At 44.5% G+C, this 25,555-nt stretch overlaps 4 protein-coding genes across 8 annotated transcripts in view; 3 read left to right on the forward strand and 1 right to left on the reverse strand.

The window, feature by feature from the left end:
* The first annotated feature begins 321 nt into the window (after positions 1-321).
* Positions 322-6,390, forward strand: pink1 (PTEN induced kinase 1). Its single transcript, XM_069710902.1, has 8 exons — positions 322-784; positions 1,641-1,919; positions 2,055-2,158; positions 2,250-2,432; positions 2,577-2,740; positions 2,845-2,972; positions 3,962-4,192; positions 4,946-6,390. The coding sequence occupies exons 1-8, from the start codon at positions 428-430 to the stop codon at positions 5,228-5,230; spliced, it is 1,731 nt and encodes a 576-aa protein (XP_069567003.1). The 5' UTR covers positions 322-427; the 3' UTR covers positions 5,231-6,390.
* A 772-nt stretch (positions 6,391-7,162) lies between these two features.
* Positions 7,163-9,870, reverse strand: LOC138628102 (tubulin alpha-1B chain). Its single transcript, XM_069710927.1, has 4 exons — positions 9,782-9,870; positions 8,625-8,847; positions 8,391-8,539; positions 7,163-8,302 (listed from the first exon to the last, which is right to left on the reverse strand). Exons 1-4 carry the CDS (start codon positions 9,782-9,784, stop codon positions 7,322-7,324), a joined length of 1,356 nt encoding a protein of 451 aa, XP_069567028.1. The 5' UTR covers positions 9,785-9,870; the 3' UTR covers positions 7,163-7,321.
* Positions 9,871-11,184: 1,314 nt separating this feature from the next.
* Positions 11,185-16,221, forward strand: agmat (agmatinase (putative)). 2 transcript variants are annotated; one of them, XM_069710939.1, is made up of 7 exons: positions 11,185-11,558; positions 12,191-12,328; positions 12,583-12,618; positions 13,288-13,483; positions 14,167-14,346; positions 14,963-15,047; positions 15,128-16,221. In XM_069710939.1, the coding sequence occupies exons 1-7, from the start codon at positions 11,239-11,241 to the stop codon at positions 15,199-15,201; spliced, it is 1,029 nt and encodes a 342-aa protein (XP_069567040.1). In that variant the 5' UTR covers positions 11,185-11,238; the 3' UTR covers positions 15,202-16,221. The 2 variants fall into 2 exon arrangements, with proteins under 2 accessions (XP_069567040.1, XP_069567039.1); XM_069710938.1 differs by having other exon boundaries at positions 11,194-11,558; positions 12,191-12,393; positions 12,570-12,618.
* A 4,557-nt stretch (positions 16,222-20,778) lies between these two features.
* hspg2 (heparan sulfate proteoglycan 2) overlaps positions 20,779-25,555 on the forward strand; it is a 95,407-nt gene continuing 90,630 nt past the window's right edge. For all 4 annotated transcript variants that reach the window (XM_069710855.1, XM_069710856.1, XM_069710857.1 and 1 more), the window contains exon 1: positions 20,779-21,360. In XM_069710855.1, the coding sequence (XP_069566956.1) occupies positions 21,292-21,360 (69 nt within the window). In that variant the 5' untranslated portion in view covers positions 20,779-21,291. The remainder of the gene's footprint in view (positions 21,361-25,555) is intronic.

Raw genomic sequence — 25,555 nt, forward strand, 5'->3', positions numbered from 1 at the left:
GAATATTTTAACTGTGGGGAACATTTCCCAAAAGGCCTTCATAAAAGGAGGTCTGTTTATGATGACCAATGCAATATTAATCCTTCCAGTCTCGTGAAGATGAAGAATTGATTGGCACGTGTTGAAGTTACGCAACAACTTTTTAGTGTTCTGATATGAGCATTAATATTAACGCAAAATCCATTATGTCGTAATTTTAAACTCGGTCGGGTGTGTTTATAATTAAACCAGATAATGATCACATAGATTATATATGAGTACAGCGCTCAACTGGATGAAGGTCGGCTGTAACCGCCGCGCATGCGCAGCGCGGCGGCAGTTGTTTTGTTTACGCGAAAGTGTCTTTGCTGGGTTGAGGACTGACTGACTGGCAAGGCAGGAGGAGCAGGACAATTAAAACGGCTTCAATTACCTTTCTGGGTAAATTATGTCTGTGAAACACGCTCTTAGCCGGGGGCTCGAGCTGGGCCGGTCCGTCTTTCAGCTGGGTCTCCTTAAATCCGGTGTCCGAGTCGCAGCGAAGCTCCGAGCTGACCGTTTCCGCGCGGGCCCGTCGGTCCGCACCGCTCAGCCTCGGGCTTTCCTGCCGTCTCGGTACCGCTATTATCGCACCACTCTGAGGGGCCTGGCGGCTCAGCTTCAGTCCGCCGGCTTCGGGAGGAGGCTCGCCGGCGGCTCCCCGCGGAACAGGGCCGTGTTCCTGGCTTTCGGCCTCGGCGTGGGGCTCATCGAGCAGCAGCTTGAGGATGACAGGAAGACTGCGGCGACATGCCAGGAGATCCAGGTAGGGTGTCCACACATAAATATTACACATTGAATATGTTAATCTCTTTACTGATCAGGATTTTACATAAATGCATGATAAAGTTATGTGATATCTACCTTGTTATGGGTTTAAAGTAATGTGACACGAGATTCTGCATAACTATCTTGATATTTAAATATGTTTTGCCTGTAATACTTATGCACATCTACCTAAGAAATAGTTTAATTTTAATGAAGTACTTTTACACTGTTTAAATACTACTTTTACTTGAGTAAAGGATTTGAATACTTTTTCCAACACTGCAGTCTTATTATGGAGTTCATATAGTTCAGGATGCCTGACTTGTGTAAAAGTTGTCAACCTGCTTTCCTCGTGCTATTAAAAGGGAAGACGCCTAATGACGACTATTTGTGGTGAGGAATGAAAAAGTTATAGCTGGGTGTTGTTATATTTTATAAATTATTTGTGGATTAAAGCTTCAAAAGCCTTAATTGGGCTGAAAAAAAAAGGGTTTTAAGTGTAATGGGTCTTAATTAAATCAAATACAGCTTTGGTAAACCCCCCCAATGTGTTCTTCAAAGTAATTTTATTCTACAGTGTATTGATTTTTTTTGTTTCTTTTGTTCTCCAGTTATCGTAACACATGACTCCAAGGAGCGCGTATGCTTTTTGGGTTTGAATTTTATTTAAAGAAGAGCTTGTTTACGATGTAAAGACTCACTCCATTTTTGTTTCTTTTTAATAGTTTTGGAAACTTTGCACACTTAACGTTTCCTCGAAGGAATCTGTTATCCTTCGCATGAACTCAGGATGGGATGGGTTGGGCACACAAACTACCTTCCTGCATCTTAAATATCATTTCTCTCACCCGCAGGCCGTGTTCAGGAAGAAAAGGTTCCAGAGCCCACTCAAGCCATCATTCACATGCGGACATAAACTGGAGGATTACATCATCGGGAACCAGATCGGGAAAGGCTCCAACGCAGCCGTGTACGAGGCCGCAGCGCCGTTCGCACCTCCGACGGAGAGCGACAGGAAGTCCTCGCCGGTGCAGATGAGAGACGAGGAAGAGGAGAGTCGGCCGACTCGGTTTCTGACGTGCTGCTCGCTCAGGAACTTCCCTTTGGCTGTCAAGATGATGTGGAACTTCGGGGTGAGCAATCGGCAGCAGATTTAGTTCCAGAGGATCTCCCACATTAATTTAGGTATTCTGTCAGAAAACAAACAAAAAAACAGCACTGATGAGTATTTTTTTTAATTTATTTTTTTTAATGCCGTGTATTTGCAGGCCGGGTCGTCAAGTGAGGCCATCTTAAAGTCCATGTCCCAGGAGCTGGTGCCTGCAGGTCCTCTGGTCCTAAAGCAGGAAAAAAAACAACTAACACTGGATGGGTACATATTACATCCTCACGCTTTCATCCTTGTCCTGCGGTACTGACAGGAAACATGTTAAGAAATGACTGCCATCTCTTTTTACATGCAGACATTTTGGAGTCCTGCCCAAAAGAATGTCCGCCCACCCGAATGTGATCCGAGTGTACCGGGCTTTCACTGCAGACGTCCCGCTGCTGCCGGGTGCCCGGGAGGAGTATCCCGACATGCTGCCGGCCAGGTTCAACCCTGCCGGCCTGGGCAACGATCGCACTCTCTTCCTGGTCATGAAGAAGTAAGACACGTTTCACCCTCGTTGGTCATATCTTTGGTCACCAGCTTCATTTTAAGAGGTTTATAATTTTCAACAAGTCATTATCAGTCACGAACTGAACTTACGGATGCAGACCTCGTAACTTTGTTGTCGTCTGCGCCGTAGCTATCCCTGCACGCTGCGGCAGTACCTGCAAGCGTCCACACCGGGCCGCCGGCAGGGCGCCCTGATGGTGCTGCAGCTCCTCGAGGGCGTCGACCACCTGTGCAGACAAGGCGTCGCTCACAGGGACCTCAAGTCAGACAACGTGCTGCTGGAGTTCGACTCGGGTCAGGAAAAAAAAACAAAAAAAACGACCAGTCTGTGACACGACGGTTCAAACTTTGAGGTTTGTTTCTGTCGGATCTGCTCAAATAATTTTGCTTTGATGCAGATGGTTGCCCGCGTCTGGTGATCACTGACTTTGGCTGCTGTCTGGCTCAAGGGGACTCCAGCATGCAGCTGCCCTTCAACAGTGTCTGGGTCAGCAGAGGGGGGAATGCTTCCCTGATGGCTCCCGAGGTAAACTTAAACTATTTTTTTTTATTGTAATTAAGTAGTCCGGCACCTGCTGAGCTGTCTCTTATTGGCCTCTACAGGGAGCAATGAGAAAGTTCAAAGGCTGCCTCTGTTGTAAATGAACGGAGTGCAGCACTGCGATGTGCATTTACAGAGCAGAGGGGAAGCTGCAACCTCCGTGAGTGAGGATTTCAAGTTGCGTCGTTTGATCTACATCAGCGCCCGAGTTACGTTGATGACGGAACCTGAAACTTGAGCAGAGAGCGCACGTCGCGTTTTGTGTCCAAATTTCGGGGGAAACGGAAAGAAGTCGCAGGGCTGTGAGCTACGAGTTGTGCGTGAGAAACTTGTAAGCAGGCGTGTTGTCATGTTGGAGAAAAACAAAGTGCCATCCTGCCACCTGGTGTTCACAGTCTTCACGCTCACGGTGCACAAACCCCACAAAGAAAACTCGCCTGGTTGCTCCCGACCTGAGGTGTCTTCTTCAGCCTTAAGACAGTGACTCATCGCCTCATTGCTGTAGAGTTTCTGAATCATTTCAAAAGAGTTTCTGCTGCTGGTTTCCAGAGTTTTGACACAAAATGTGATGGGCGCTCTCGGCTCCAAGTCCATGTTGAAATCACGTACGCGAACGTAACCGCGGTCACAAAGAACGTGAGTAACGCAGGTTTTTTAAATTTTTTTATTGCTTCCCTCTGCTTCATGCACATTATTCAGTCTCCAAACTTTTTGATCGCCCCTTTGTATTATACTTTGCACTGATTAATTTATGGATTAATTTAAGTAACTGTTAATCTACAACACCCGATGTGGCTTCGGCTCAAACTACAGCTGGAAAATAATATTGTACTAAACCAATCTATTTGCCTAATTTTACGTTTTTGTTGTGAAATGAGGATTGCGCATAAATGAAGATGAACACAAATTCGAGTTTTTCCCCATTCAAACAACACATTTTAATCACCATCGCTTCTCCCCGTTTCCACCGCGAGGTGTCCACCGCGGTGCCAGGATGCGGCGCGGTGATCGACTACAGCCGGGCGGACGCCTGGGCGGTGGGCGCCATCTCCTATGAGATACTGGGAGAGCAGAACCCGTTCTATCGGGCCGTGGGCCTGGACAGCCGGACCTACCAGGAGAAGCAGCTCCCTCCGCTGCCCTCCGGCGCTCCGGCCGATGTGCAGCTGGTGATACGACTGCTCCTCAGGAGGAACCCCAGCGAGGTACAGCAGCGGTTGTGGAGACGTGATTGATGCGATTCAACAGGGAGTCTACAGATATAAAACTGACAGGCTGCATGTGTTTTAATGTAAAATCTCTTTTTAAATGTTGTTTTTATGATAAGAATTTCGACCAGTTTTGTTAATGAGGTTTAATCACTCTAAAATGATATAAAATAACTTGAAGCTGCACTAATTGACTTTTTTGGCCACTTGAGGTCAGTGCAAGTTAAAATACTTGGAATGTACTCACATTTTATTTATTTTTTTTCTCTCACATTATACTGCTACTGTAGTGATATGATGTTTTTGCTTAGTAATATGGTGTCATGCATGATTAGTACTTTGGAGTTGTGCCTCTATCTACCTAATTTTTCTTTTAGCTACATCCTGGCCTGTACATGACTGTCAAAACTATTTCCATTCTTCTGTATAAAATTAGCTGGATGAAACTTACAGAAATGTAATAATTGCATCACCATTTCCACGTCGTCTTTAATCCCGATGTTTAACTGGCACTTTTAAGAAAAATGTATGACATCGTCACTTTGCAAACTCTTCATCTGCTGGTTTAACGGCACACAAATGGAGAATTCGTCCTACCACTGTTAATGACAGACTGAGCTTACTTTAATCAGCATCTATCTATTGACATTAACCAAAGACTGCCTATTCTCATTCCTATGTGTATTTATCGTAAAGGGCACTTCTGGAGTTATCACACTCGTGCTCATGCGTGTTCTTCTCGCCCTGCAGCGCCCGAGCGCCCGTGTGGCGGCCAACATGCTCCATCTCAGCCTCTGGGGTCGGAGGGCCCTGGCCAATCAGGACAGCGCCGGCATGAGGAAGCTGGCCGACTGGCTGCTGTGCCAGTCCGCCGTGGTGCTCCTGAAGGGCCGCGGCGGACCCGGCGGGAACGGGGTGGAGGCGGAGCTTCAGAGGAGCTTCCTGTCCAACCTGGACCTGGAGGACCTGCGCACCGCCGTGGGCTTCCTCCTCTACGGGCGAGAGCAGCGCCAGGCCCGCATAACGTCGGCGTAGATTCACTCAAACACGTCACTTAAGAGTCCTTCATATGGATAAACAGGGAACGTAGAGTAAATACTTCCTTTCATCAATAATCTTTTATTTGGAGTGTTTATAGCAGTAGCCATAACATCTTATCGCTACGTAGGGGAGCCAAAGCACAATACTCGTACACTGGTGTCCATCACTGTCACTTTATTACCAGTATTTATTGTGAACCATCAAATGGCATAATTCAGCCTTTTGATGTGTCTCACCTCCCACCAACCCGTAAATATATTCCTGTACATCAGTTCCACTCAGCATCACTACAGTATCAGCAGCAGTTCAGAGACATAACCTTCGTATCCCCGTGTTTGATTTTTCTCCCTAAATCAGAGTTGTTTGTCAGCACCGAGCGGCTCAAGCAGACAGAAATGTTAAAACCCCGACGGCTCCCGGTAACCCTCTTAAAGAGAGGAGATTTTCTTTCGCAAGCTCCGATGCACTTTTTAAGATTTCCTTCCGGGCAAAAGCCACACACACGCCACGTTTTGTACTTCTGCTCGGTGGACGCCAATGTAGATATTTTAAATTATAAAAGTACAACAAAGGATTGTTACTCGTTAGACTCTACTGTGTAGGGTGACGTGAGGTTTCACAGAGTAGCAGCTGGCAAACGGGGAGTGTTCCCATCAAACAGCTGGTAAAGTTTCAGGCACATTTATTCTGCACATGTATAAACTTTAAAAAAAAAAACCTCCCTAAAACATGAGTTTGTAATAATCTCAATGATCTGGATGAGTCGTACACAGTATTGACTGACTTTGAGGATGTGGGTGTGGCTTGTTTTTTGTTCCTGTTTGCGCTTTATGGCGGCCATGTTTCTCAGAGTGACTGTTCTGCTGAGGTTTGTTTGTTTGCCAGCTTATTTACATGATACCTAATTATATTACTGTAAATTAAATATAGAGACTAAAACCCTTCGCACTTTACCACAATCATCAATCAAAACTAGTCGGTTAAGTCCTCAATGTGCATCTTTTAAATATCCCAAAGCTGCGTGAATAATCGGAGATTCAAGATCAATAGTGCGTGTGTGTACGGTTTCATACTGAAGATTGAGAGAAATATTTTAATAAGCTGTGGATTTTCTTGCTGTGTTTCAGAATACAAGAGTCTGAAATTGCTCTGAATGGGTTGTCGAAGTCTTTTCATTACAATTATTCTGCATGAATATAAATTCGCCGAGAGTTTGTTTCACGATGAAACCTCAAAGCCTCATTTTTTAAGTCAAACTCCGGGTTTTACTTGCCCTGACGGAGGTTTTGAAACTACACGTCGCTGCAGGCCTGATCCTGAATGTTTTTCTCCTCCAGCTCTCAGATTTCCTGTGGAATTTTTTTTTTTCTCTTAAGGTTTAAGACAAACTAAAAGCATCACTGTAGAAATCGCAGGTTTGTGACGTTACTTACTTTATACAGAGACAGTTGCTGTGTTTTAAATGACGCACGTCCCTCAGTACACTAACAAACGGTGCTCTTACATGTTACTTGTGCAGCGAGCCAAAATATCTGCAGCTTTAACTACTTTACCCAGAAATCAACCTGTTTTTGTGCCATCTGCTTAACACACTCGATAAAGGAACAGGAAGAGCCGCAGCTTCCTCAGACGCCTTAATTTGAAAATTCTCTACGTCGGTGGCCCCGCCCCCTGGCCCCGCCCCCTTCCCGCTACTTAGCCAAGATGGCGACCGTTTGGGGTGGAAAGCGTTCCAGCGTTTCACACTTATTTCTTGGACCGTTTTGAGTGCATCATCCTGCATGTTTCTGTATTTGACACGTATTATTACGAGAGTAAGATATTTGGAGCGCAAGCAACTCTTTAAAGTAATTCATGTTTATCACCTGGACAATAAAACGTAAGTAAAAAAAAATATATAGTTTTATAAAAAAAAACACAAACAACTTCACATGACGGGAACTTTATTTAGGACAGAGCCGAGCTGGCATTAAGTGATTTACAGTCAAACTGGTAATTAATAGGCAAACATTTCTGTTTGGAGTGTATTTAGGAACTCGTTGGTGTTTCACGTTCGACCGGCTCCTTCGTGTCCCTTTTTTTTTTTCAGTACTCCTCACCTTCCTCCTCTCCCTCGCCCTCGATGGAGTCGACTCCGACCTCCTCGTAATCCTTCTCCAGAGCGGCCATGTCCTCCCTGGCCTCGGAGAACTCTCCCTCCTCCATACCCTCGCCTACGTACCAGTGAACGAAGGCGCGCTTAGCGTACATCAGGTCGAACTTGTGGTCGAGCCGAGCCCAGGCCTCCGCAATAGCGGTGGTGTTGCTCAGCATGCACACGGCCCTCTGGACCTTGGCCAGGTCTCCGCCGGGAACTACGGTGGGCGGCTGGTAGTTGATGCCCACCTTGAAACCGGTGGGGCACCAGTCCACGAACTGGATGGAGCGCTTGGTTTTGATGGTGGCGATGGCGGCGTTGACGTCCTTGGGCACCACGTCGCCACGGTACAAGAGGCAGCAGGCCATGTACTTGCCGTGGCGAGGGTCGCACTTCACCATCTGGTTGGCCGGCTCGAAGCAGGCGTTTGTGATCTCGCCCACCGAGAGCTGCTCGTGGTACGCCTTCTCGGCAGAGATGACGGGGGCGTAGGTGGCCAGAGGGAAGTGGATACGGGGGTAGGGCACCAGGTTGGTCTGGAACTCCGTCAGGTCGACGTTGAGGGCGCCGTCGAAACGGAGGGACGCGGTGATGGAGGACACGATCTGACTGATCAGCCTGTTCAGGTTGGTGTAGGTGGGACGCTCGATGTCCAGGTTCCTTCGGCAGATGTCGTAGATGGCCTCGTTATCGACCATGAAGGCGCAGTCCGAGTGCTCGAGGGTGGTGTGGGTGGTCAGGATGGAGTTGTAGGGCTCCACCACGGCGGTGGACACCTGGGGCGCCGGGTAGATGGAGAACTCCAGCTTGGACTTCTTGCCGTAGTCGACGGACAGACGCTCCATCAGCAGGGAGGTGAAACCGGAGCCGGTGCCGCCGCCGAAGCTGTGGAAGACCAGGAAGCCCTGAAGGCCGGTGCACTGGTCGGCCTGAGGACACAGAGGGAGAGACGGCGGTCAGACACGAGGTACGGTTACAGGAGATCGTTTGTGCTTCTTCTTCCTCTCTTCTGCCCACCAGTTTGCGGATCCTGTCCAGAACCAGGTCGATGATCTCTTTGCCGATGGTGTAGTGTCCGCGGGCGTAGTTGTTGGCGGCATCCTCCTTGCCGGTGATCAGCTGCTCGGGGTGGAACAGCTGGCGGTACGTCCCCGAGCGCACCTCATCTAAGGAGGCAGAAGCAATCAGAAGTGATTAAAGCCTCGGATTAAACGCGTTTAAGAAGCAGCAGTGATAGTTCCGGGGGTTTACCGATGACGGTGGGCTCCAGGTCCACGAAGACGGCCCTGGGGACGTGTTTTCCAGCGCCGGTCTCGCTGAAGAAGGTGTTGAAGGAGTCGTCCCCTCCGCCGATGGCCTTGTCGCTGGGCATCTGCCCGTCGGGCTGGATCCCGTGTTCCAGGCAGTAAAGCTCCCAGCAGGCATTGCCAATCTGGACTCCGGCCTGACCAACGTGGATGGAAATACACTCACGCTGGGTTTGGAGGAGAGAGAGAGAGAGAGAAGATTTGGATTAGAGAAAGAAAAAAGAAAAAAAAAAAAGGCGAGTCTTGGCTTGTGACGAAAGACGCTGATCTCCAGATGAAAAAAAAAATGCTGCTAATTAAACAGAGAAGATTAAACACTTTTTTTTTCCTTTTTTTTTTTTTTTTTAAACAACTGCATCGTCTATTTTCTGTGATAACCGAGGTTCAGTCTGTCAGTTATTTTACAGAAGACCCTGCAATAAACTGCCACCTGCGCATAGGATTAGTGTAGAGAAGGGGATTATCTGGGTCAGGCGCGTTGCAGCGTGCTGTCCCTTTAAAACGACACGCTCAGATCCTCCTTTGCGGTTACGTGCAAGGGAATTTATACTTCATTTGATTGTATTATATCTTTTACAACATATAAAGACGAGATTTATATGGCGGTGCTTTATGCAGCGGATAAAACGGCAGAATTTTCTTAATTGAGATGAAATTATCTGTAAAAAAAAAAAAAAAAAAAAAAGAGGCACTGAATTGATGCAATGTCCTTTATGTAACAGCTCCGTGGAGGATCAGAAAATGAGGCTGACAGATTGGAAACGAAGTGAGATGGAAAGCAGCGATGAAGCAAAGGTATCTAAGCTGATTTACGAGGGTTATGTGGAGAACGGATTAGTCGTTTGCGTGCAGGAATGCTTTCACTCGTTAAATGCGAACCCAGACGAGTTTTCAACGTCTCACCGTATTTATTTTGGACAATTAAATCATTTATATTCATAATAGGCTGCAGGACGAAAACACCCTTTTGTTTCCCACGTCCTGCCCAAGACGATGGAGAACATCTCCAGAGGACGACCTCCTTTACGCGTCGGTGCAGGTTCGACTCTTAAAAACAATAATATCTTCAAATAAAACGTAGGAAATATAAGTCGAGCTTACCATGATGGCTCGTCGATATTATATTATGTAATGAGACAAGTCTTGAGCAGCGTTTTGCGTCTGAGGCGCGCGGTGGCGGAGGCAGCTGTGATGACGCGCCGCATCGTGCCTCTTGAGGAGGACAGGTGGAGTGCGCAGAGGCACGGACTGAGAGCCCCTCCTCCATCTGCCGCAGTAACCGTTTCACACCCAGCAGCCCCCCCCCCCCACCCCTCCTTCCCTTCCCAAAAATATCAGACATACGACCTGCAGGTCCCGCAGTGCCGCTTCATATGGAGGATTTAGGGATGCATTCAGGGATGCACCGACTAAACCTACAACTAATTTAAAAAAAAAAAGAAACAACAATGGGAAAATGTGAATTTACACATTAAGCCCTGTTATAAATTACAGTGATCTATAGTTTTGTTGTGGATCTGGGCACATTTTGTTTCGCTAATGTTGTTGATTGACATTTTGTCAGTAGGATTTAGAAAAAAAACAAGATATTGCAAGGTCCTGATTGTGTTTTTTTTTTTTTTGTGGTGGCCATTTGTCCTTATAGACTTGGAGACAACAACAACAACAAAAAAACAACTCAGATTCAAACTGCCAGCGAGGAACAAATGCATTATCCAGGCAAGAATACAGTTTCATAATGTGCATAGCTTTTATATACAGCCTGTGGTTTACAGCCTAGATTCACCTGACCTGCCCTTAACGGCTCCGGTGCTTTCAAAATAAAAACCATTCACAGTCACTCCGATTAATAAAGTAACGGTACTAGTAGTGTAGTTGAACACATTCATTTATATTCCTCAAACAAAACAGAAACATAATAAACCGATAAGGGTTTAATTATTAAACACAAATAGCCCCAACAGTTTTCTGTGTAGCACGTGGGGCTGTTTAGGTTTATATGACAGTTTAGTTTGTTTAAGTCAATGAGGATAGGCTATGTACAATTTGAAGAATTCAACTTTGTATCTAATAATATTTGATATAAAACTCCAAATTAATTATAGTGAATTTGACTCATTGTTTTGTATACTTTTTGTATGTTATGCACTTTGGGTTTTCTTTGTGTCAGAAATGGCCCTCCTCAGCTGCCCCTCCCACCAGCTCTGTTACTGATTTACGGACCCGTGTTGCCTTCAGGCTCACAACCAGGTCGTAACTTTCAACACCGCCCAAAAATAAACTTTATCCATCGACTGATATGACGTGTAATGTAGGCTACTGCGTAAAACAGAGGGATGGACGTGGTGCATTCGATAAATCAGGGTATACACGGTCATTTAATCACATTAAATACTGCCAGACTTTGGTGTCATTAACCCGCGTTTGTTTTGAAATGGAATATTCCGAGCTGACGCAAGACCCCCAAACGCAGCAGTAACAGTCTGGCCTCTTGTCAAACCTTCGCAGCTGCACCAGCTGATACAGAAGTCAGCAAACAAACAAACAAACAAACAAAAATGTTTTTAATCCTGAGAAAGGTGAATTTAAGGCGCGCTGTTGTTTCGCCGTGTTTCGGGGCTGCAGCGGAGTTCTTCTCCTCGCGGCCACCACAAACTCGGACTCTTCACAGAAACAAGAGAGGAGGCGTGTGCGCGAGTCCGAACAGAAAGTGCTCGGGGAGACCCTACAATGTCCCACCGAGCGCCGAGTTCGTGGCTCGGGTGTCCGGGATCCCCACCATGGCCAAACTGCCCCACCAGGAGACCGCCGACGGGCTGGATGCAGCGTTCGTCGGCGTCCCAATCGATACCGGGACCTCGAACCGACCCGGAGCGAGGTGCTGTTAAGAAGTGTGCAGGCCTGGGTCAAAAGTTTTCTCAACACATGTGTCATAGATTTATGCATTGCAACAAGATCCTCCATTACTTTTTTGTTTGATAAAGATCATTTCAGTCTTTTCTTTTAAAGTGTTTCCCAGGTCGGACACGTCTGTGCAGAGTTCAAAATCAGTGGTGGAAGAAGTAGTGACGTATTTAAAAAAAAAAAAAAAAAAAAGTAAAAGTACAAATCCTTTTTCTTTATTTTTTTTTAATTTAAAAAAAAAAAAAAATTATTTCCTGAATTTAGAATTTTTCTAAATAAAAGCGCAAAAGTCGTTGCACCCAAATTTATTATAAGTGTCAAATGCATACCTGCATAAGTCGAATTTTTTTTTATTCTGTCAAGGTATCTCAGCTACTGTTCGTATTTATAAACTTGTGTCTCATATTTAAATCTTTTATATGAAAGGTTACCGGTAGCTTCAGCTTTCAGATGAATGTAGCGTCGATTTTCCTCAGAAAAGCGGCGCAGTATTATATCAGTATGAAGTACGGACGGACTAAAATACCCCCAACATTATACTTAAATGCTACACTTTTACTTTGTTAACAACAATGATCCACTTTCTTCCCTCCACCTGCCGCACAGGTTTGGTCCCCGGCAGATCCGAGTGGAGTCTGCCCTTCTCAGAGCTTACAACAGCGGCACCAGAGCAGCACCTTACGAGTCCCTCATGGTGGCGGACATCGGAGACGTGAACGTGAACGTGTACGACCTGAAGGACACCTGCAGGCGCATCAGGGAGGCCTACAGAAAGATCCTGGCCGCCGGCTGCATCCCTCTGACTATGGGTGAGAAACAACACGTCCCAGAGTTGTCACCTTATATTTTAAAATATGCATGCTTTGCAATATCTGCACAATTATTAGCCATTTTTAAAAAAAGAAAGAAAAAAAAAAGAAGCCCTATGCAGTGAAGAGCGTGTGCAATTTATGGTCAGACGTTAAGGAGATGCTGGTGTCTGCAGGTGGCGATCACACCATTGCCTACCCGATCCTGCAGGCTGTCGCGGAGAAGTAAGTTTGTTTCATGGCTCGGAGCTGCACCCGATCTGAATGATCCCTCGTTACGATTACATGAACGAGTTCCAGACAAAACCTCTGAAGCTTAATGATTCATCTCGAATTACTCTTTAGTTATTCTGGCTTTTAACTGCATCCCGAAGACATTCAGTTTAAATAACAGAACAGAGCATTAAATTCTGAGGTTTAATAAGCTGGAGCCACTCTATAATTTACTTGTTTTGTTTTGTTTGACAGTATGAACTGTCTGAAACTGTAACTTTTTTTTCGACAGTTATGTGCTTTGCTTCACGATGAGCTGTAGGACTTAAGGAGGCACTCAAAAAAAAATGTAGTATTGGACTTCCTGATGTTGAAGAGTCAGATTTTCTAAACAAGATTGGTCAAAATAGACGCAGCAGAGGCCCGAGAGATCCTGACCTTTAGTCTTAGGCTGCAAATCCCACATTTCCCATGATGCATTGTTTAAGTAATGTCACTTTATCAGACGTCATGAAGCTCCCTTTTTCACACCGCTGTATTTCTGTCTGAATACTCCTCGTAATACTGCTGGCACGCCCCTTTAACGCGCCCCTCGCCAATATTCAACACGAATCGCCTCGTAAGCATTTCACACACCGCGTCCTCGCCCGTCATTCGGTCCGGTCTGCGGTCGTTTGTCAGGAACGGCCCGGTGGGATTGGTCCACGTGGATGCTCATGCCGACACCAGCGACGTGGTCTTGGGGGAGAAGATCGGCCACGGGACGCCGTTCAGACGCTGCGTGGAGGAAGGACTGCTGGACTGTAGCAGGGTGGTCCAGATCGGCCTGCGGGGTTCAGGCTACTCTCCAGACTCGTACGAATGGAGCCGGGCGCAGGTACCCTGCCACACCGCCGTGGTTTACATACAGCAGGGACATGACTCAGAACAATATAAAGTATAAGTAATAATAAGTGTCATTATGTCTCATCGCTGGTTCATTTAAAAAAACACCTCGGTGGTTCCACTAATGGCTCTTTGAGGCGAGTCGACCTGATTATATTGATGTTGTGCTGCAACAAATCACCTTTTGAACTATTTATTAATCTGTCATTTATTCTCGTTTCTTTTTTTTAACGTTTTATGTCAGTGAAAAAGAAATAAACCTCCGTCGCAGTTTCCAAAAGTCCAAGATATTAAAATATTTGTCTGCCAACAGTTCAAAACCCCAAATTTTGTTTTTGTTTTTAATTAAAATATTGCAAAGAAAAACATCAAACCTTCAATTTCTTTCTTGGAAAATGAAATTATTAAACAATCGATCATGATTAGATTAATCAAATAATCGCTCTAGGTTAAGTGCTGCATTCATTCATTCATGCTGAATAAACTCAGTATAAAATATCTGGTTTGTTTTTAAATGATATGGAAACAGACAAAGGTTGAAGGACGTGTCTCCAGTACGGTAATCTTGTGCTGTTAATCAGTCATAACGTTGCATAACGTCCCTTTATAAAGCAAAAAAAAAAAAGAAAGAGTGAAAGTCTTTTAACAAACCTTTCTTATCTGTTTGTTCTGCAGGGTTTCCGTGTAGTCCAGGCGGAGGAGTGTTGGTTCAAATCTCTGGCACCGCTCATGGCGGAGGTCAGAGGTCAGATGGGCAGCGGCCCGGTGTACCTCAGTTTTGACATCGACGCTCTCGACCCGGGTTTTGCTCCCGGGACAGGAACGCCGGAGATAGCAGGGCTCACTCCGATACAGGTGAACGTGGCGTGAAAAGACTTTCATTTACTCCACCAGTTCCACACATCGAATTACAACAACATTCATGTGAGGAAAAACAAATGCATCCAGTGGAAGTCATTGGCTGTTTTTGTTTTTTTTTTTTTCGACACGGCTTTGACAAGCAAACTTTAAATTCTCTTTGAAACGGTGCCAGTGGATGAAGGTGATAAACAAATACACAAGAAAAATGAGCTTTTTCAGTCATTTAATTCAACAAAAATATCATTCCTCCGTTGAAAAAGTAAAGGATGGTTACAAAGTAGGTGTTTTGCATTATTGTCCACCCGTCTCTGACATCTCTCTTTGGACTTACTTTCTCTCTGACTTCTGGTATTTTTATTTATTTATAAAAATGACAATAAAATCATCATTTGTTTGAGTTTATCACCTTTTTCTTGTTGACTGTGTTTCAAAGAGAATAAACTTTCATAAATGCAACATTTGAAAAATCAAAACAAAAGTACCCGAGATGCAGTTATTTCTTTTCTTTTTTTCACAACTGAAGTCCTGCGACTGGAAACAAGTCGTTTAGTCATTTTTCCTCTCTGCTGTATGAATATTAATGCGTTTGTGTTCTCTCGATTGGTTTTAGGGAGTCGAGATCATCCGCGGCTGTCGTGGTCTGAACCTCGTCGGCTGCGATCTGGTGGAGGTGTCTCCTCCCTACGACACCACGGGTACGTTTCACGTCGCATTTCTTGTCTGATTATTATTATTTTACAAGTTTTTATTTATCTCCCCCCCCCCCTTTTAACAGGAAACACTGCACTGACTGGAGCCAACCTCCTCTTTGAAATGATGTGCGTCCTCCCAAAAGTTAAATACTACTGATCCGATGAATACGGAACGATCGGTCCGACCTGTTGTATAAACTTTTAAGGAAGGCGAATGCTGCAAAAGTCCGATCACTAAACTTAAAACATTTTCACACAACCATCAATCATTGGATAAACGCACTATTGAAGACAAGCAGAAATGTCTGACAGCAGCAGAAGTTGTTAAATAAATATAATGTATTCACAGTATTAAATTATAGCTGACGTGTTTACGGTTAATGTTTACAAATGAATAAATCGAGAACACGTTTAAATTCATTTAACTGTGTTTGTCATGTCGAATACGTTCCAAACAATTATTACACCTTACAATATTAATACACAGTTTATACTATATAATATACTTATAGAATACTTACACCTATAATACAAAGCTTTGCACCTACACGTGACGACACTGTGAGAGTCTCTGATGTAGAAGATCCTCCACAAAGCGCCTCCGGGCCTCCTTCACTCCAGCATCATCAAAAAAAAACATGACTGGCTTTAAGTATTGATGGAGTGTCATGAGAGGTGAGCGTCTAACCAGCTCTCCTGCCCGAGATAAAAGAGACACACACACACACACACATCAACCCTTTCAACTCTCCCGGTGAAATGAAGACAGCTGAATTATTATTTCAGGTGATTGATAGCCTCGGGTCTCTTTCCAGAGGCCGAACACGGCTGCAGCTTGAAGCTCCATTCAGAGGGGATCTTTATCAGGTGCTGTCTCACGGTGCTGGCAGGCAGCTTTGTCATTGACATAGTGGGTAAAGTGCAAAGAGAGCCGGCTCTCAGTAAAGTCCCCGTGCTTTCTGGATTTACTGAAGGTGTCGCGCTAATGGCAAGATGTCAAACTTTTACAATAAAGATAAAAACGGATTTATGGATGAATCACATCATCCTCGGAAATATGACGTCTTAACGTGTGGAGAACCTTCTGCAACATGACCTAAATTCAAGGTTTAAACAGTCCTAATGGTAGAAAAAGGAGACTTAAAATATAAAATAATCCCAAATTTTTATAATTTAATTTTTTTTTTTTTTTTTTTTAACCTGTGCTAATTAATTTAAGCACCGTGGTTTATTTGACTATTCGGTTAATCACTCGTTCCGCCGCCATTTTATTACTGTAACTGGCACAATTAAAGTAGTTGAGTCGCGGCGGCGCTGCTGTGAACAAATCAAACGCACCCTGGTTTTTTTTTTTTTTTTCCTTCTCCCGCGCTCTTTCGCGGACCAATCACAGCAAACTGCGATGTAAACACGGAAGTGGTTAATTCAGCCTCATCAACGATCAGAGAACTACACGTTTAATATTCCTACATATAAATCATGTATAATTTCAGTAACAACATTTTAGGACACCGACGGACATTGTGACAGTTGTATAATTTCGTTCACATCATTGAATTTGTCGAAAATATATGAACACAAATTAACACTAAATAAAAGTTTAATTTTATGTCGCTTTATAGACACACACACACACACACACACACACACACACACACACACACACACACACACACACACCTGATAAAAATAGCAGAAGTGACACTTAGAAATCAGGAAAATCAAATTAAGACAAGCTCAAAACCTTAAAAGTAAAAATATTATCAATAATATAGTCATTATATATTATTTATATTATACATGTCATATAATCAGTTAGAAGCCTTTGAGATTACAGTAATTTTGCCATCTCATCATAAACACTGTGGCAAACTGGAGAGAAGATTCAGGACAAATGTGAGCTTTTACAAAGGCAATAACTTTTTTTTCTTTCCCAATTCTGAAACTCGCCATAAAACTTTGGAGCTTGTGCCGACATCTTCACATTTCAACATTTTAATTTCCAGCTTTGCCGAAGCTGAATTATTCCCAGTGCGACTGCAAGTGTGTTGCGTTTCGCTCAGAACAATCGACAATAGTTGTAATAAAAGAATAAAAAAAAAAAAAAAGAGCAATAAAAGTGGAAGTCGCAATGAAAGCTGTTTGATCTCCAGCGTTGTTTGGATAATTCACGGTTTAATGTTTTTACCAGATATTTGAAGGCGCTGCTCGGTCTGTGAAAACAATGCGTTTGTGTTCTGTGATTTCTGGGTCACCGCGGACTCGGATCAAGTTGGTAGGACTTTGTGACCCATTTTATGGACTGAGTCAGGATATCTCGGTTGTAGTGCAGTGCTTTGAAACGGTCTTTTCTTCACACGCACACACACACACACACACACACACACACACACACACACACACACACACACACACACACACACACACACACACACACACACACACTCTCTCCTCATCGTTAGGTAAATCACAGTTAATCAGTGTTTCTCACTGAACTTCTTAAGGATGGAGAGGAAAAAAAAAAGAGGAGAGAAAATACTCTCGCTGACTGTGATGGAATCTTGTTGTCGTGGCAACCAGCCGGCAACGGGACATCTGTTTTGTACTCTACAGAGGGGGGATTTAAGGCGTTGTTGTTGTTTTTTTTTTTTTACCAAAGAAAGATTTGACCTTCATATCAGTGCTAAAGATTCCTGCTCAGTATTCTCCCGGGCCTCGACCTTCACCGAGAGGGGGACCGTTTCATATCCTTTGGCCGATCCGTCCGTCTTTGTCACAGCTGTTTTCTGCAGCTGCACGGTCGGGCTTCAGTTGGCCACGCACACGCAGCATTAATATCACACACACCACTCCTAAACTTTATGTTATAAAGGGAACTTCCCGGCCTCACAGAGACGTCTCTCAGTACTGACGTGAAACTCAATAAATAGTTTTGATCCCGACGTCTCGATTTTTTTTTTTAATTATTTTTTTTTTACAGTTTAGTCAGATCTCGAAATCCGACGGAAAAACTCATCGACCGTATTAGCACTGAAAATAAACACGTACTTTATAGATTCGATTGGCTCCAAACACCAACAGATGTTTGTTGAATCGCAGACGTCAGTGCTGCCAACAAAGAAACGGAAGATGCAGAAATATCCCGAACAGTTTGTTGGCCTCGGGACCTGTAATAATGGTTTGAAACAATTTTGTCTTTTTTTTTTTACTTTACATGTTTGACAAGGATTTTTCCAATACTTTTCTGCTGACTGGAGGCGAGGAAGGAGTCCCTGAATAGCACCGCTGCGGTCACCGAGATGCTTCTTGTGTGTATTCACAGTCTGAGACCGGTCAGCCGCAGAAATAATCTCTCTCTTGTGTTGTAGACGGCTCCAGAGAGCACAGGAACCACTTCCTGCTCCGAGGCCTTTCTCTAAGTCAGGGGTCTCCAACCTTTTTTTTTTCTTTCCTCTGAGAGCTACTTTGACTTTGAGTAACATTTATTCACATAGCTGAGCTCCACCCAAACCAGCTGAACAAGCTTCTTTTATGAAAACAACAACAAATTGATAGTCTGGTGAGAACCAGAGCCCGATTTCACTCTGTAAATATCTGGGTCTGGGAAACCTAAATAGGGAATCGTTTGCAGTTGTTCCATCCTGGTTGGCGTAGACCTCCTGTTAATTTGAACCAATCAGCAACCGGCCAACACTCTGCCACCGCTACAACTACCAACGTGTTTTTTCCTGAGTACAGCATATCTTTTTTTTATTATTATTATTGTTTTAATGGCTGCGAGGTGCTGAAAGCTCTTCTTTTTTTTTTTTTTATGGTCAATGACACTGTCACCAGCCATCCACAGCCGGGCTAACAAATCGATGCTCAACACACATTTTGTATCACAACAGCTTGAATTCAACAGCATGTGCATGTTTATTTTCTGTATGCATTTCTTCGCATTTTCAATTGATGAAGCTCCCGTCCCACTGGTAGGTCACGATCTTCGGGTCGGAGTCTCCTGCTCTTAAGATATAGTTTAAATATGCGGCTCTTGTAGCCCAATGTGTTATAACCCCGGGAAAGTTTTAGAGGCTTTTGAATCTTTTTAGCAACACTTCTTCACCTTTTTGACCTCCGAATACATACAAAAACCAACGTTTCTTCTTTTTTTTGGGGGGCATTATTTGCATGTGGCCCCTCGTAGGCGGCCTTCACCCCTGCTCGTGAACCACTGTCTTGTTGTAGGGCCTTCACTGCATCCTTCTTTGGCTGCTTTCTTTAGGCGTCTTTACTTGGTTATTACACAAGTGAGACACAGAATTACATTTTTACAACAATGCTTTTGCATGTACTTCGATTATAGATCTCACAGGTGCCACATTCCCCAGATCGCAGCCGAACCCGATAAGCCTCTTCTGTTCGCCTATTTTTGGAGAGCGGATGAGAGCAGCTCTTCTTCATTTCTATTCGGGGTTGAGCCTTTTAATTGGCCACAGCTGTTCTCTCAAACCTCTGTGTGATGCTCTTTACAAACACGACTGGACACAAACACCTCCGTCCTCCTCAGAGCTACTGACTTCAGCCCCCCGACGGTCCACCGTGTGTTTTTCTACTTTATATTTCAGGACGCGTCTCCGATGGGACAGCAGCGCATGCAGGGATGTTAATTGTGTTTCTATTTTCACCTGATGATTGAGTTTTCCTCTTTACATCCACTGCAATGAGAAGTCATGTCGAGTGCACCTGGAAACTCCAGCAGAGGGCAGTTGAAGCTCAAGTAAACCGGGTGCAACTACTTATCATGAATTTAACAGTTTTATTTTCTACCAAATCAAACATATCTCAGTCCTTAAATAATTGCAAACATTTTACTGTGTGAGTTTGCATTGAAATTGATATATTGAGTTAATACTGAGTGAATGGAACTAGTTTTAGGGATGCCATTAAGCACGTTGTCTTGAGGGCATGAAAAGTACTCTCAACATGTATGAAGCAGGTTTATCACCCAAACAGACACCAAGAAAGGTCTGAAATTAAGGTGCAGTCTTCTTTTTTAAACTTTTTATGCGAGTTTTAACTATGTAAAAAATAAAATATAATACAATTTGAATTTAGGTCATCTTGTAATCCTGTAAAAATGTCTGTAATAAAAGGAATAATCATACAAATGTTACACAGAGAATTGGCTTCAATATTTAACCCTCCTGTTTCACTCCTCCTTGATACAGACAGTAAATTTACATGACTAATATCAGTGATGGCATTTGATTAGCACATTTATTCAAGTCCCAAATACAATTTTGATGTATTTAACTTTACTTTATCAACTTTTTTACATTCCAAAGAGGACTATTGCATCTTTTTGACACCTGTATCTGTTTATCCGATCGAATATGGTGCATTATTTATATTTAGATGAATTTATCATCAGTAAATCAAATCAAATGTCACTCCAGCCAGAAATATAACTTGCATAAATGCAAATCTTTGTTATTTAAAGCCAATTTTGCTGCCGATATTTTATTTATTTTTTGTTTTTTGCCCCTTTATTCCAATAAAATGCGTACTGCAGGACTTTTCCCTCAATCTTAAGACTTTCAAACCTCCACACGGTTAGTGTTGTCCGTGTGGGGGACTCTGTGTGAAGACTACAGCGTCCGTTTCTGCAGGACTCGACGCATGTGAGGAGTCCAACTAGGTGGCGTCTCCCTCCTCCTCCTCCTCCTCTTCCTCCCCCCTCGTCCCCCCTCCACCCCACACCGGGATTAGCTGTCTTCTCTTTCAGCAGCACTCCCTCGATTCCATTCCGCCTTTTACTTTTTTCGGCGGAGCTCTCTCCGCTCAGGACTCCCAGTGACTTTGCAGGACGGACTTTCGCGCAGCTCCCACAACAAGTCCCAAGTTAGTCGGGAGTGCACGGGGAAGGGAAGAAAGAAGCCAATTTGGAGCCCCGTAGAGTCGATATCTCACGTCCGATTTTAAAGAAGAAGGAAAGAAAAGAAAAGAAAAGAAAAAAAAATCAACAAAAAATAAAATAAAACCAAAAACAAGGGATCCGTTGTACCTGTTGATGAAGTCCCACCGGGTGTGGGGCGCAGAGGAGCAGTCGGGTTTTTCACGCAGAAGAAAAGTCTGAAAAAAGAAGAAGAAGAAGAAGAAGAAGAAAAAAAAAAAGGTGCATCGCTCCAGTGGCCGGGAGGGAGTGAAGGACCTCGGGTTTTCCTTTCTCCCCAGCAGTCGCAGCCTGTGCTGGGTTGGTGGAAAAATGGGCACTCCGACCACCTCGATCTGTGGACTTATCCTCTCTTTGACACTCGCATGCCAGCTGGTTTCTGTAAGTCATCTTTCAACTTTTTCTTTTCACTTTAAAAACAAAAAAACTCCCTCCGCTGTGGTGATTATATGTTTCCTCCACCTACGTTGCTGACCTATAAAACACATCCAGAGGTCAAGTAAAAGTTATAAATCAGTGCCTTTACGTCCAATGGAAGTGAAAACAAAGTGATGTTTCTATTTGTGCGGTGTATGTTGGATGGTGTGGCGTGCTTGGTTCGGGGCTGCTCACATGCAGGTGGGCTGTGTTTACCAGATTCCAGTCCGCACATATCGGCATTTTGCTGTAAAGATGCTTTTAGTAAAGTAATCCGACAAACCAGCTCCTGTTGAGTGAAGCCAGGCTAAGTTTGTCCATAGAAACAAGCTATTCATAGTCTGCCTGCAGCCCTCAGCTCCCAAAAACCTCCTCAAACTTTGCCAGGCTGCACTTTGCATCTGTCTGTTCAGTTACTGCCAATGTGTGCAGATTATGACAGGGGGATCCAAAATAGAGAAGAATTATGATTTGTTAGCGCTTTGAATCCTCACATGTATACAGACTGCTGTATTTTTGTCAGCCTTATCAGTCAACAAGTCCCGGAGAATGTGGATTCCTTCAGATTAAAAGCGGGTGTTCATTTGAGGGAGAGAAAAAAAAGAAAAAGAAAGAGCTTTAGGTAATTAAAATACAAGTATTGTCAACCTTATCAGTAAACTTGTCCTTGAGAAGCAGAACTAACTTCAGAATAAAAATGGGTGCTTATTTGGGAGGGGGAAAAAAAAAGCTTCAGGTTGGAAATCATATTAATATAAAATACAAGTTTTTATCAGCCTTATCACACAACCACTCCTGGAGAATGTGGGCTCCTTCAGAATAAAAGTATGTGCTCATTTGGGAGGAGAAAAAAAGCTTTAGGTTGCAAATAATCTTAATACAAATAAAAGTATGAAACTCTTCTGTTAAATTCTCTTATGAGGTATTATGTATTACGGGTAGGAGAATCCACTGCATTGGAAATTTTAAAGCTCCATCTTCTGGATTTATTCATTCAGGGCTGCAACTAACCACCATCTTCATTGTTGATTCATCTATTGATTGTATGTCGATTTATTGGATAGCACAAGTTCCAGGGGTCCAAAATGACATCGTGACATTGCCCAAAACCAAATAAATATTTAATTTACAACAAACAAAAGGAGAAAATCAACACTTTTGTGAAGCTTGATGACTTTATTGATTAATCTGTGCACTGAATCATCGATTCAGTTTTAATCGATATAGCACCAAGTCGCAACAAAAGTCTTTTCAGGGCACTTCACATATGAAGGTGCTTCCAACAGAACTTTTAGGGAGGAACCCAACAGTTCTCCACGTGAGTAACAGTTGGAGGCAAAACAATACTCACAAACAATTAGGAGATTATTGTTTCACCTTTGGTATACTGCTCATAAACTGTTGCTTATTTATATTAGAGTAATTACAGGAGATGTGTTGTCCTCTATATCTGTGGTATGAATCATATCTAGGATGACCATCGCCTTGCTGCTGAGAATAGACCCCCCTCCCCCGTCCCCCCTCCACCCACCTCCTCCAGCCTTTGCAAATTCCCATCTGGTCTCCCGCCTTTATGCCCTCTAATAAACAGAGCTGTCATGGTTGAGATATCCGTGACACCTCCGCACTGATTTGATCCGAAGCGAAACCCTTCCTGAGTGACGGGGGCGGGCGACGTAAATCTATCCCCGCGCGCCGGATCTGAAGTCTGCGAGCGCCGATTGTGCCCCGACGTTTTGAAAAAGCCACGGGCGTTAATACTTTTATGACTTCGAGGTATATTTAACATCCGGCGGCGACACGCTATCGAGCGCCGGGCCGAATGAAATGACCTCTTTGTGTCGGCGAGGCCCGAGCGAGCGTTGCCCGGGTCTTCCGACAAGCCATGTATCTTCGGCACCATCGATCCGCCCGAAGGCCATCACCATCCGTTGTGTGCTGACACTAGAAAAGGCAACAGCAGACGGCCTCGACCCGCTTCTATCGCAGCCCTTTCGATTGACTGCCGGGCCAACAATACCGGCATAATTGAATTATCCCGGAACCGCAAGCATCTGTTTCTTGCATTACGGCTTTGAACTGCAGCGAGGCTCACTTTCTCTTGATTCAATTACCGAACACATAGTGGTGTTTCTACGGCAGTCTTTCTTTCCCCCTGCGCTGGAATGCCAGAAGGGGTCATGTGCATCAACTCCACCAATCAATTGAACAATCAAAGTCAATAAAAAAAATAAAAAAAATGGGTAAGAGCTCGCCAATGGGAAACGAAAAGTGCTCGTGTCCTACTGTGAAACCGCAAGCGGTACCGGTTTAACAGCTTTATGTCCGATAAAAAAAAAAAAAAACGAATGAGGGCCGCTCTTGATTTTGGTGTTTTCGAAGGTCGGCGGTCTTAATTTTAACTCTTGGTGGCCACTTTGTTTTCTGGTCTATGACATCAACCATGAGCATTGCCGCTGACAATTTTTGGCCCCGAGATCTCTCCCAGTATAGACGGTCACAAGTGGCCCTTGACTTCATTGGGGGGGGGGGGGGGGGTGTCTGGTTGGGGGAAGGGTGACTATAAAGTCTGAAGAGAGTATGTGTGTGTCATTGGCAGGAATTGTAGTCTTTTTCTGCTGCCTGTAACTCAACCCCTTCATTGCCCCCCCCCCTCCCCCCCAACACACACACACACACTCTACTAAATACTTACGCTGCGACATTTGGATCTGATGATTTATTTAGTCTGCGGTCCCCCCCCACCCTCACCCCACCCCGGGTGGCGCTCTCGCATCCAGCTACCTGGTGTGTCATTCCAGTCGATGAGCGACTCTTACGGAGTTGCAAAAAGCACAGGCAGCGCAAACACCAGCTCCACTTCACCGTTTGAACAGTAGGGAAGGCCCCCCCCCCCACCTCCCCCGCCCCTCTCCTCCACCTCTCTCCACAAGACCCATTCACATAATTGCTTGAAGACCGGGTTCAGTAAACATTGCATTGCTGAATGATAGCCCCCGGAGAGGGATCGAGAGGCCAACCTCCTGCTGATGGGACGACGCTGCGGCGAAGCCTCGTTGGCACATATGGAGCGCAGGGCGGCGGCCTGGCATTTGTTGACTCCGCAGTGAGGTGTGACTTGGGCCGGTATAGAGGTCAGAGATGTGAGGAGGACTCTGAACCTGACTCTGCCTCACAGTTCAGCAGGGTTTCCCCCCCCCCCCCCCCCCGTGATTTATTCACAGCTTATCTGGAGCTACGCAGCGAGCTGAGTTTCTCCCTTTTGATTTGCCCGTGCAATCACACGTTATCCCGCTCTGCTATGAGTCTCCTGAGGGTCAGTTTGACCTCATATATTCAATATTTTGCACGTCTTTGTGAAGTGCAGTCAGTTGAAAACGTTTTGGTACTCCTGAAGAAGTACTTTCCATTGGATGCAGATGCTGATAATATCCCTTACTTAGTACAGAAAAGTCAGCCTCTGGTCCAGATTGTAGCTCGTACACGTCGAACAAGCACAAATCACAGCAGTTTGCGGCACGAACCATCTTGCAGTGTTTCATATCTTTGCTATCTTGGTTTCCGTACATCAGTGGAATTATAAATATGAAGTGTCCCCCCCGATGATACTTAGATTCAACCACTGTGTCTGCATTAATTGTAAAAGTTACAAGGAGCTAAAATATGCCAAAAACACAGGTTTGGTCTTATATGGGTGCACAGTGGGGTCTCATCCCTACTTCTCAAGTCAGTTTGTATTATTGTAATATTCATAGAAATCTAATCAATTCATGCATACTCTTAAAAATACCATATTTTCTCTTCACCTTGGAGTTCAGAGGGATTCGTGCGGTGCAATACAATTTAAAAATGTAGACTGCGGAGACGCTTCCGAGCCTTAAAGATGGATCAAATGTATTTGGGTTTTGTCCCACAGCGCTGCGTGTCTTCTCGGCCGCGGCGGCGCTGCGCTTTTCACGCCCGACGTCGCTTTCGCGTCGGGCTGAAGAGCCGATTCCAAAACGCAGCTGCGCCTCAGCTGGTGCGAAGCAGCGGAGCCGTGCATGTGCTGACATGAGTGCACATACTCATGCGTGCGGCCTGTTGTAACTGGAGTCCCACCGTTTCCATTCACATCCCTTCGTTTAGACTCTGAAGCGCTTCGTGTGCGGACGGCATT

Source organism: Brachyistius frenatus, unplaced genomic scaffold, assembly GCF_029030835.1.
Source record: "Brachyistius frenatus isolate BFR_SWC_R1_liver_20210118 unplaced genomic scaffold, ASM2903083v1 Contig_95, whole genome shotgun sequence".
NCBI lineage: Eukaryota > Metazoa > Chordata > Actinopteri > Embiotocidae > Brachyistius > Brachyistius frenatus.